The sequence below is a fragment of the Pinus tabuliformis genome, chromosome 5_2 (genome assembly GCF_031772625.1).
Source record: "Pinus tabuliformis cultivar Carrire ecotype Pingquan chromosome 5_2, CPIR1, whole genome shotgun sequence".
In the NCBI taxonomy this organism is placed as follows: domain Eukaryota; kingdom Viridiplantae; phylum Streptophyta; class Pinopsida; order Pinales; family Pinaceae; genus Pinus; species Pinus tabuliformis.
Window position 1 is genome coordinate 681332626 of NC_142306.1, and position 13633 is coordinate 681346258.

The window sequence follows — 13633 nt, forward strand, 5'->3', positions numbered from 1 at the left end:
CCTTGTTGCATATAATATGCCTCTTAAAATTTTTAAAGGCACTTTGTATTAAAGATGATTGGTTACAACCTTTAATTTTCAAAATAAAGTGGGAGAAGGTTGATATTATTTTTAAAGTTTAAAATTGTTGTTCAAGAATTCTTTAATTATGGAGCATATACATTTTGTGCAATGATTTAGAGCTATTATATTTGTTGATTCTTTCCCTAAGTCATGAATTAATTCATTTCCCCTTTTCCTCTTTACGTTCTCAAATTTACTATGCTTTAATTCGGGCCTTGCTAATGCATATTCAACAAAATACATGTGAAGGTGTACTTATTTTATGCATATAGTATTTCATAATTTAGAAGCTTTAATTAATTTCAAGGTACTTGTTTAGATGAGTTTCTTTTGCAGAGGTTCTAAGGGAAATAGAAGAGGACAAGAAAGAAGGGAAAACATTGTTTAGAAAGAAGGAAGAAACAAAATGATTCAATTTTTATGTCTGTTTTCATGCAAACTCTGATGCATGTAACCAATTTCTTCAAAATGGATATTATACCTGGGTAGACAACAAGCTTTGTCTTAGCCAATTTCCTCTTCAAATATCTCTTTGCAACCACACCCCATCATCATGGACCTCCCTGAGCAACAACCTTAACCCATGCAAGATGGGTTGGGAAGATAATCGTATTAGAGCCCCCTCTGGTATTGCTAATTGGTTGGCAGGCCCAAGAGATCCACCTCTACCACCTATTACTAAACCTGTTGTTATCTTAACTACTTCAATTGTTCATGACTAAAGTTGACAAAAATCCTTTCCTAAAGACTCCCTTGCATGAAGGAGATAAAGGGAAAAGGTCATTGGAAGAGCTCTTAAGTACTGAATGATTTCAATCAACTTCAACTCATTCCAAGTCACATTTTCAAAAAATAGGGGATGAGGGAAGAAGGGGAATTTCTAGATATGCATCTAGAGCTCTTCTAACATGACATTCTATTTTTATTTCCATGACAATATTTATAGTTTAAGCCTTTCAAAGCATTATTTTTTTTGGGCTAATATTGATAATATGATATTTAATTTTCGAAAATGAAATATATAATATTTTGGATAAAAGGGACACATGTGTTATCAAGATTGTGATGTTATTTCTATTGAGATATGTTTTTGCTATTATATGTTAAATATGTTTTAAAATGTGGGAGTCATAAGGAGTTTATTTATGATATGGTCATTATGAATCGAGTTTAGTGGGAACCCACCTACTTTTAGTTAAAGATATTTTAAATCTTCATGACCTTTTATGACTAAATTTATTATCTTATGATATTTCTAAAATTAAAGTTTAAACAAATTCTTAAGGAAAACAATTAAACTAAATAATTGTTTTATTCAAGTATTGATGAAATGAGAAGTCACAAATACAAGGAGGAATTTTTGGAGTGAAGGTAAGCCCAAGCTTTAAGAGTGCTTATTCAAATAATATTCATTTTCCATTATGAGTTTTCTGTGGGTTTAACTATCTCATTGATGGCAAGAATATCTTGAAATGTGGCAAGGAAAGATAAATTAACACTAAATTATGATGTTTTTCAAGGTTCGTTTTTCTTGTTTTGTTTGCACCTATTAGGACTTGTAATTTTGTTCGGTATTAATTAGTGCAAATCTTGTAGACATTTGCTAATATTTTCCACGTCTCTTGAAGTGGTCCAAATCAAATTCATTGTTCTTCTTTATATATTCCTATGGCACTTAGTTGCATTTGTATGAGTCATTTTAAGTTCTGAGGCTTCTAAGTACATCTTTGGTCTTAATCGTCATAGAGATTTGCAATTACGAATGGTCCTATATTCTAATTGGTTTTATAGTAAAATCATTGTTGATTTCTTTTTCTGATTGGCTTACTGAAAAGTTTATTTTGAACCCATATGGTTGTTTCATTTTCATTATTTCTTTTAGGCATTTTAAAATTTATTTGGAAACTTTTATGTTCATAGGTATGTACAATTACTTCATTCTTTTTCCCTTTGAGTGTTCTCTGCAATGTTGATTTGCCTATTGTTTCATTCGATTCTACGCCAAAGTGAGGTTATCCTTTAAGATTTGGATAGCTTGTTTTTGATGCTCAATGTGATCTTCCATTGCCTGAACCTTAGAATGATTGTCCAAGACCTTTTGGAGATCAGGAGAAACATATGCTTTCTTTGTTTGAACCTCTAGTGAACATAATTGTGCAATTATGCCTCGTTGTTCTTTCTTTAGAATATTTTTCATGCCATTAGAGATGATTATCTTTCCTGGTTTCCCTGTGATACCCCTTAATTCAACTTTCTTTCCTTCCAAACAAAAAATTCAATAATTTTTCTTTAAAATTGAAAGTTATCATCTCCAAATATTGTAACCATTGGACTTCTAGTACAACATCAGCACCACCCATTGGAATGGAAAGCATTGGATTATTCAAGACATATTCTCCCATGGATAGCTTGATATTATGGCACTTTCCAGAGAAATTTATGTTTCCTCCATTTGCAAACATTACTTAACACTGTGGTGTTGGATATAGGAAGATATTTAATTCCTTGGCTATCTTACAATGAATAAAATTATGGGTGCTACTCGAATCAATCAACGTGATTACTTTTCTCTTCTTGATATGTCCTTCTATCTTGAAAGTTTGAGGAATGTTAATTCCTGTCAATGCATTACAAGATATGGTCAAATTCATTTCTTCTTTCTCTGTGGTTGGTTCCTGGTGTATATCCTCTTCTTTTGACGTTTCTTGTTCCTTTTCTTCCTCCTCTTCCCCGTCTATGTAAATTAATGTCTTCTCAGCACACTTATGACCTTTAGTGTATTTTATATCACAACTGTAACAAAGCCCTTTTGCAATTTTTTTTTCCAATTGTTGTGGTGTCAACCTTGTAGGTTGTGGAAGGTTAGGAGCGACAACACTTCCATCTTTATAGTTATGAGTGGTAGGCTTCCTTTTTTTTCCATAATTTTGCTTTCAATTTTTCTTGCTAACCTATATACATTCTCCAATGAATTAGCTTCCCAAAGGCCAAACTCATGTTGGATGTTATCCTTTAAAGTCCCTATGAAGACTTCAATCCTATGCTTCTCTGGAATATCATTTACCCTTATATTAAATTTTTGGAAGTCCTCAATGTGATTTGTCATTGAACCCTTTTGTTTGAGATTTATCAATTGGCTAAAAAAGGTGTTTCTCTTTGTATCATCATAATGTGTTATCATTTCCTCCGTGAAAATTGACCAGGTGACAAGTGGTTTATGAGAACAAAGCCCTCTATACCATAGAAACTGATTTGGTTCTAAATATAAAGATGCAATACCTACCTTTTGTGGTGGTTTCACATCATGTAGATCAAAATATTGCTCCATTTGTAGTATCCAAGTTACCGGATCCTTGTCATCAAAATTCCTCATATATATCTTTGGAATATGATGGGTCTTCAATCTAACGTTAGATACTATGAAATCATGATTAATAATTATTTTGTTTTGATCATGTGTTTCCTTTACTACCTTTTTGTCATTAAGAAGCCTTTCTTGTAGCAACTTTGTCCAACCTTCCTTCAAACCTTCCATGTCTTTCTTCAAATATTCCATGTTGCCTTTCAATTTTTCTTCTATACCATCGGTCTTAGCTTCCATGCCATATATAAAACCATTGATCTTAGCTTCGATTTCATTCTTCAAATCATCAATCCAATTTTGCTTACTAGGTGTTTCTATTTTCTTGATTCGAGTCATTTTTTTCTTGGTTTTAGGAGTTTGATCTTGAAATGACTGTAACTTTGTAATTTAAGATCTCTAAGGTATGAAATTTCATCTTGTGGTATCCATTTGAGTCCTCTTTCCAACCCCACAAGTCTAATTGAGATTTGATTCTCCAAGAAAGAGTTATGCCCAATATCCCACGATGATCTGATTATATACTGGTTTAGTAGACAGAATTTATACGAAGTGCCACGTGTCGTTGTTTCTACCTTCGGCCCTAAAAACAATACCCAACAAAACATTGTCTGTCCTCTTTCTGTCACTTTTTACGAAATTTGAATCCGATGATCAAAGAGAAAGTTATGACAATTTTCCCAAGGTCACATGTTTGAGATCGAATTCTGGAGCCTGCAAAAACCCTAACTTCCTTAGTTCATATCTTTGAAAATATAGCGAGGCAAGATCTGAAGCTAATTTCAGCTTTTGAAGCTTCGTAGAAAAAAATTATAGTGAAAATTCCACGATGACCTTTTTGAAGCAGCGAAACCCTAGAATCCAAAGCTTTGATACCAAATGTTATGCAACCAACTCACAAAATAGAAGAAGAGATAGATCAACGACTTCAAAATAAGCCTCTTTGAGGGGGGGACCTACTTTACATTACACAAATGAACAATTCTTGGATGATACAAATGACAAGACCTCATTTCTATATATAAGAGTTTGAAGGGTCATAGTATAATTAGAGCCTACATAACAATAATATTGTCAGGGCACAACAATAACAATAGTGGGATTCTATGGGGCACAATAATAACAAAATGGGGACTACCTGGGCACAACAATACAATAAGGGGGTTGCACTGATAACAATAAGGGGCTACACTAGTAGTATAGGGACCTAACATTGAGCTATTATAGATGGAAATTATATATATATATATATAATTTCAATAATTTTTGCATCTTGAAATCTTGGTGTATTTTTAGGTGTTATAAGCCCAAGTTAATATTCATGTCTCTCTCCCCTAGCCTAATGAGATTCAAGATTTTTGTGTGCAGTATCAAAACTTCACCCTCAACATAGTGTTATGTCATTTATTATGTAATGAGGATGAGACTAACCTCCACCTCTTCTTGGAATGTCCTTTCACCAAACAAGTATGGACAACACCACACACACACACACACATATATATATATATATGGGTCAACACCGTAGCCCTTCTGTATTTCTCCTTTGAATCTCGTCCCATGTTAGAAATTAGTTCTTTAAAACAAGCTAGTAGAAAAGTATACTTTTCGTTGGTGCCTTTAACTTCCAAATTTTTCGATACCACCAAATATTAGGTACTAAACCATCCTCCTATTGGGTATTATATCCTAATTTTGTAGCGTATTAACGTCCCAAATTATTTAATTCCCACACCAATTCATCTTCCCTGTCTCAAAGCCTAACATGAGCTTTGGATAAGTGTCAATGTTGATGCCAAATCACATACAAATTAATCCCCTATGTAGTAAGCCAACCTTGTCTCCATATGGTTGTAGTAGTAGGATTGTTAAACCTATTTAGTGCATATATCCAATCTCTTGTAGTTAAAGAATAGGGTCACCTAGAAAAAATATTTTTCAACCACGACCAATAATATCATCAACGCCTATATGAACTTGTGTGCCCGATTGAAACTTCCAAGCTAGGAAATCTCTAATGATAAGGAAAAATAGAAGAGAGCATTCCATTGGTTGGAAAAAATTATAATATTTTTCTTCTACTTTATCATCCACTCTAACACAAAGCAATGGGAAACATACATGGCAATAAGTATTCTTCTCCAAAGGCTATCACTAGATAGAAATACCTAGATATATTTTTCTACTACTGCTCTTCTCGACAAGAATATGGTCAAGCCCCACCCTCCTAGCTTCTTTGGTAATGTCACTTGATTCCATTTAAAAAGATGTGACCCTATATGCCCTTTTGTTGAGGACCCTCTTAGGAATTAGGACTAGTAAATGCTCATAAACCAAAAGTGCTTCAAGTATAGATTTTATAAGAACTAGTCAACCAATGTATTTGAACCCATTGTCTAGGTCAAAGGAAGGGAAAGAAAAAAATAGCAGTCAACTAGTCCCACACATCATCCTCCACTAATGGAAAATAAATAGTAAGCTTCAATATGTTTATCTCCATTCTCGCAACACTACAAAAAGTGTCAAGGATCTCCTAATATACCATGCCTTCAACCTTAACGCATAAATGAAAAATAAGCACATCTTCAACAACAACAAAAACTGTGTGAGATGCATAAATCTACCTATTTGAACACCTTGAATTACATTTGTTTTCCTTGCTTTAATTATAACTTGACTAAGACCCTCTATAATCAGGAGGAATAGATAGGGAAATAATGGACAACCTTGATGCAAAATTTTATTGGGCTTGAAAAAGGATCCAAACCCATGTCATTAAATAAAACTACAAATGAATATAACATCACACAACCCATAATCCAACTAACTAAGGTTGGCCAAGTCCCACATGGAATATCAATAACCTTAAATATGTCCAAGAAAATTGATAATATACCTTGGAGAGATCAAGTTTAAGCACTAGTGTAGGAATTCTAGTTGTTTTAATTGTATGAATACCTTCTCAAGTCAAACCAATCACTTCATGAATTGGCATACCTTGGAGGAACCCAAATTGTTCCAAGGATATCACTCTTATAAGAATTGGTTTAAGCTCACTTGCAATCACTTTGGAAATGATTTTATACAAGCTATTAAGAAGAGTAAAGTGGGATGGGCTAGAAGTCATTAAAGGTGTTTGAATAGTCCACCTTTGAGATAGAGCAATGAAACTAGAGTTATAACCTCTAGGCATTATACTATACTGATGAACCTACTCCACAACTCTTAAAAAAGTCCTCCCCCACCAACTCAAAGGAATTAGCATAGAACCACATAGTCCAACCATCTAGCCTAGGACTTTTGTCTTTTTGAAATGAGTGTATGACATTGAGAAGGTAATTAGTGGAAATGGGTTGGATTAGATCATTGATATCCTTTACTTCAACTAACCTAAAAAAATGTCCTAGAATAGTTATCATATCCTCTATGTTTTCTTGATATGATGCCTTAAACATGTTTTCAAACTGCCTAACCCTTGGCTGAGAAAAATCTTCGAAGCATTTAACCTTATGTCCACCCCATTATTTAGTTCCCAAATAATGTTGAAGTTCTTTGATCATTTGCAAAATTTTGAAAATACTTAGTATTCTGGTCCCTTTCCTTAATCAATAGGGTTCTACTTCTGAATCTCCACTCCTGTAATTTGTCTAAGAGAAATTTAATCTTATGTTATTCTAATAGTTAGGTTCAATCCACCAAATATTGTGAGATTGTGCTTGCTTTATGCTCTTTGTTAATCCCCTCAGTTCCACTTCAATCTCCATGTGTGAGTGTATCCATAGACATCATCTCTCCCATTCCCATATAATATCTCTCCTTAATTTTTTATAAGGTGGCAACATATTGAGCATATGTGAGGACCTATGAATTAAGTCAAAATTGTGCCTTATTTTCCTTAATTAATGCCTAAAAATCCTCCTCCTTGTGCCAATGAGAATTGTATTTAAAGGGTGCTCCAACTTTCTTCACTCCTTTAGCGATATTTGTTGGCACTAAACTGAATTTGACCTAGGTTTTAAGCATAGAAAGTGACCAACAAAACCCTGCTTAGTACCAGCGCTTGCAGAATCACCTGCGAATAGGCGAAGTCTCACCCAAGGCACCGATGGGGGGCTACAGGAACTATGTTTCCACAGTGATGAAGGGGATTGAAATCGGGACTATGCAAATACATTATGGAGTTCTCATATTTACTTCAACAACGAATACCCAAGCTAGATAATAAACTACCATAATACAAAAACAAAAATTTAAAAGGGGTCCTTTAACTAGTCAAGACGTTGTACTCAATTCATCCATGAATTACAACCATAATAACAAAGCACGATTAATATTAAACATGATCAATTCATAAAACATACAAGTTATGGAAAAATTGAACTCCATGCACTTACGATTAATATTTAAGGAGTGTTTGGCACAAAATTTACAACATCATTTTACCTTGGCTCAACATCCTACTTTCAACATTACAAAGATACACCAATCAGACAAAAAAGGCATCAAAACCCAATATTCACTAGTGAATTCATAATTCCTTAAAGAGCTAACGATGAACCAACAACCAACCAACCTCAAACCCTTCAACTTTTTTTGACTTATACATGATAACATAAAGTAAAATACCATGGGAAATACCCAGGTATGTAATTACCACATGCATTATCATATGCAAACATGCTACAGTTGCTAAACTAGAGCAGATCAACACAAGGAAAATGATACAGTCAAATTTAACCATTCTCACTCCTTCGCTTTTGTGTCGCTACTGATTGCGTGGTTCTCCATTCTGCACTGACTTTGCGCACTTTGACATAATTGTGTGATGCTCCAATGCATTGTTTCTACTTCATCCTTTTGCACACATTGCCAAAACTGCCTTAGAATGTTATAATTATTTCAACCCTAAACTTGTCCCAAAAATCTCCAACATAATGGGAAAGTGATTCAAAATGTGAACTTTCCCAACCCTAATTGGTATTACTCAACACTTTGAATGATCCCATGGTAAGAAAGAAAGCAATCAAAACTCTTAGAAACTAGATTGGCCCCATTGTGATAGTTATTCCATGGAGGGTTAAGTCAAACTAGTTCAATGTATACCTAGCCTACTTTTTCGTAGTGATATACAAAGAAACTAAATAGTCAATCCTCCTAAGTGAGGGGGGGCCAAATTTCCTCTCAGCTAGTCGTGAAGTTTAAATCCAAACCTATGATGAGTTTTCCCACCTACATACACTTTAGATTGAAGACATAATTCCAATATTTTTCCTTGTCGTCATACGACCCGTACAAATTTAGGATCACCAAATCAAGTTTCGACTGTTTACTATGGATTGCTATAAAAATGCTTGAATGAACTATAAAATAATTTAATGGCATGATATTCTCCCTAAATCCAAAGACGATATCCTTTGAGAAACCAATCAAATCAAAACTAATAAATTCCCATCCCTTGAATATATTCCTTAACTCGGAGAAGATGGACTCACACCATTCCATAGTTTCGTAAATAAGTAAAACATCTAAACATTCTAACTCGATCATGCATTTGAGGGAAACTTTTTTAGCGCTCCCTCCAAGGCCACACACATTTAGAGAAATGTTTTTCATGACGGAGGCACCTTTGGGGCAGATCAAACTTTAAGGACTCCATAAAGAATAGACTAATTACCCTAGTTCATAACCCAAGAGACCCTTTCCCACACAAATTTTATGGAAGACAATAATCCTTTGGTAGGTTGAAACCTAAAATCCCTCCCTCCTTGCAACCTGGGAGGATCACTAAGAAAAAAGTAAGTATCCCTTCCATTGGAGGTTGTAGGGGAACCATGAGGAAGAGAACTACGCTAACCCCTAGATGTAACTAGGGGGGATCAGAATCCCTAGATAAATCCATGCAGAGGGACATCTTGTGATTGAATCCAAAGTAGTGAAAGACTTAAATACCTAAGGGAGAAGGTACAATTTATGTGTGTGTAAGGTTGGTATGTCCAATGATGAAATAGGGAGAGTAGGGAGAGTGTGAAGTTTATGCTTACTTAAACGCACCACATGAAGGAGAGACATGTTTCCACAATGATTCCATTATTTCCCACTATGATGCTATAAAGTCTAGGTCATCAAATGGCTCCTTCAACAAAATTCCCATGCATAAGGGGAAGGACATGTCACCCATCATAAACCCCCCACCCAAAGAGACTATAGGGACAAACTCAAGTGAACACTTCACCATGGATTGTATAGGGCTTTATAGATGGATGGAGTGGCTATGGAAGACCTCTTACTTCCATAGATTTATCCTGACTTGGTCTCCCATTGTAGGAGAGGGGAGGTGATTTAGACATCCATAAAATCTTGGTTAACGACATTTGCAACATTAGATGTAACTTGACTAGTGAAAACCCCTTCTGTATCCCCAAGTAATCTTTTTGTAAAAGGACTTGTCGTAATCCCCCATAATGTGACCAACCATATGAGATTGAGTACATAGAAATGACATGTTCACGTAATTAATGGTTTGGATATAGGACTTGTCTCTACTGATAGTATTAAGGGATTCAAAAAACCCTTATCTTGCATCCAATTCCACCAAGATGCAAGCCACCAAGCAACATATTTTTTCCTTGTAACCGTCCTCAGTTTGCTTTAAAAGTAATAATGGAATCCCCAATGGATTTGAGTCCCAAATTTGTTGAAAACTCAAGAGGGAGATTGGGGAGATTCACCTATGTTGGGGAGCTAGAGTTAACATCTACCCTTTTATCAAATAGAGTTGCCAAGAACTTATCTTGAGAAGAATATGCTCGAGAAACCAACACTCTAAAAAAAACCCTCCTAACATCCTCCTCATTTGCATATCCATCCCTGGGACAAATTATGAGTGATAGGGAAATAACCCAAAAATGTTGCCTATGCCTACTGCATCCATTGCTTGGGGTTAGCCATGTCTATACGATGTCCATAGAACTTCCCCACAACGGTTTGACCAACTAGATTGTTGAGTTGTTCTATTTGAAGATCCTTCCCCACAAGGGACACATCACTACCCATGGATTTCACTACTTTCTTTCTTCTACATTTGGATCCTTTGGCATTCTCTAGTTTTTGGTTTAGATCTCTTTGTCCTTCGAACCCTAATTGAAATCCAATAAACCCTAAGTTTTCCAGAAATTGGGAGGCAGAGGTCGATGAAAGAGTGGTGAAGAGGGAGTATCGTGCACCAAAATCGACACATGGGGAGTAACACTAACCCTATTTTCCTTGAATTGATCAACTTGTGCCAAAGTCTGAAGAAAAGATTAACCTCTGCATTACAGTTTAGGCCACTGTTTGCTAGCTGTCCACAAGCACCTTTAAGGATGTCAAAGTTGTTAGGACTTGGAAACCCAACAAATGCATGACCTACCAAGTGTATAAAATGATGGGTCAATCCCTCAAAAGAATTCTCAGTAGTAGTTAATGGATCTAACTTCTCCTCATCTACACAAGGAGAGGTAAAAATCATATCTTCAAAAAGAGTATCCTTTGAGTAATTGACAAGTTCTATTTTGTCATCCTTGAAAGGTTGTCGTGAATTAACACCATTTGTTAGACCAATGTCAATGATTTGGGACCACAAACTCAATTATAGGATGCAGGTGTGAAAAACCCGAGTTCCATTTGACCTTTATAAAGTTCGTTATTTTATTATTATTGTTGTTGTTGTTGTTGCTATTGTTATTATTATTATTTCCACATTAAAGCATAGTTATCCCACCATTGAAAACATGGATCTCTTTGATATAGTACACTCATATCAAGAGTTCTAAGCAAGGATACCCAATTCAAGAAACCCATACACCTCTAGACATCCATAATTATCAACAATCATTGAGTCGTTAAATCTATGAAATCCCAAAGTCAGTAGACAAAAATAATTAATGTAACCTAGCGTTGGAATTTGAAATATAACCCACCTCTCAAATTTGATGCTTAAACCCATTTTTTTAACCAGTGCTAGTGAATCTATATTATATAAGAAGGTTGAAGCAAAGTCTTACAATTGAGATACAAAATGGCTATCCACCTTGATGTTGTGAAGCAAAAGAACAAGAGAATTTCCTTTTATAGTCATAACAGTTCCTTTATAGAAATTTAGTCCAAAACTAACATAAATGAAACTAATTTTATTAGATATATATATATATATATATATATATATATATTTTCAAAGTAGCAAAAAGAGATAGTTCTACTTGTTATTGGATATTGGAGGATTTTTTTTATACACGTAGCTAAAAGCATTTCTTATATGAGAAAGACATGAAGGAGCATTATCTGTTAAAGACGGGGACCTATCATCAATTCTCTTCTTTGTGTGTACAATTACTTGGCCCAATTGCGAGTTCCTTTCAACCCATGCCTCTACTGAAGGAAGAGGATTAAGCTACAATGATTCAGTTAAGGGTTGAATTAAAGCAAATTGGAGATTTAATCCTTTGATTGTTGCACCAAAATTACGCATTTTCACATTAGTTCCTCCCACATGTTTAGCTAACATTTTTGTTGCTTCAATATCCCTAAAAGAATCTCAACATCAAATTGGTCAGTGTGCTCATGCTTCCTTGAGTCATTTGCGTGAGAGTAAAGTGCAATTTCAAGAGCACTAACGACTGCTTCATGTTGTTGAAGGCAGAGCCTCATTTCTCTAAGTTCTCAAAAATCCATTGCTTCCACATTTATAGATGAGAGTACAAATCTTAGATTAATAACTGCACCAATATAGAAATGAAATTTAGATGTTACCCTGAACAAGGATGGGAGGTTGATTCCTATGTTCCAAGAGTTCATTGAGAAATGATGGTTCTGGATATCTCCCAAAAGAAAATCATCCCACCTTGACTCATGGGAGTCATCACATAATAATAATATGAATGGATGGGAAGAGATTGGAACATAGTGTAGGGGCTAACGAGGTAGACCTGACTTGTCTTCTATTCATGCATGGTTCATGGCTTATGATGTTCCACTTGTTGATATGTGTGAATGCAATTGATAATTAAGGGATTGAATTGTCATGACCCTTGTGCCTTTGGGCAAAGAATCACAGACCCAATGTTGGATAATTATACCAAAGTCTCCAAGCACAATGAGTTTCTCTATATGGAACGTCAATGCTTATGGCAAACTTTGTAAGAGCACATATGCCTCTGCTTGATTATTAGCCATTTCCAACGTTGGATAATTATCCCAGAGTCTCTAAGCACAATGAGTTTCTCTATATGAAAGGTTAATGCTTATGGCAAGCTTTGTAAGAGCACATATGCCTCTGCTTGATTATTAGCCATTTCCAAGAAAAAATTCCTATTCTTTTAAAACTAATAATAACCCCACACCAATCACCCCTAGCAAAATCCAATTTACTACACAAATATTTATTAATATTCTAATAAAAAATGAAAAAACTATAACCATATTTGATGACTAATTTAAGTAATGACTAAACTAACCTGGCCAACCTAACCTCATAAAAGAACCTACCAAAAATCCAAGCATGCCCGTAACATATTAACACCACACACCTAACCAACCTAACTAATAAAAACAAACCAGAGAGAAAGACAAGAAAATAGAATCTTTACGTCAAAACCAGCCTATGAGCGCTGGTTGAAATAATCAATTGCAATAGTTCTCTCTCGTCCTCGTCACGGTGCTCTAAGCTCTTCGTTCCAGGTCGCCAGTTCGAATCTCTCCCCATTCCCTTGCACTGAAACTTCCAATTTATGCCCTAAGAAAGCTTCTTTACAGGCGGAAAAATTATTTAAACACCCTAAGGTTTCCAATGACAGGGGTTAACGCCAATATAGAATTGCCGGGTGTTTTGTCTGAGGCAGTTAGTTTGTCTCCACCAACATGGGAATCCGCTATACTCTGCAACACTCTCATATTTTTGGCGGGTTCTCCGCTACTTTTCGTCGGTCTGACAACTCCTGGCATCGCGGCCGCGTTCCTGCTGGGGAGCTTATCATGGAGAGCGTTTGGAAGCAGAGGGTTTTTCGTCGTCCTGATTTATTATCTCATTGTGAGTAAATTTCCAAACATCAATTCTTTGCAGAGTATATTTTTTCTTTGGTTTAGTTTTGTGTGTCTGTGATTTATTTTGTTATTTCTCATGTATTTTATTTACTGTGATCCTGTGCTCCTTGTTTATTTGTAAAGTTATTTCTG

The 13633-nt window shown here is 35.2% G+C and overlaps 1 protein-coding gene across 1 annotated transcript in view; it reads left to right on the top strand.

Annotated features, from left to right (window-relative positions):
* Positions 1 to 13062: 13062 nt before the first annotated feature.
* Positions 13063 to 13633, top strand: part of LOC149160948 (integral membrane protein (Protein of unknown function DUF92, transmembrane)) — a 122792-nt gene continuing 122221 nt past the window's right edge. Inside the window, exon 1 of the mRNA XM_089436842.1 lies at positions 13063 to 13487. Within this exon, the coding sequence (XP_089292968.1) occupies positions 13248 to 13487 (240 nt within the window). The 5' untranslated portion in view covers positions 13063 to 13247. The remainder of the gene's footprint in view (positions 13488 to 13633) is intronic.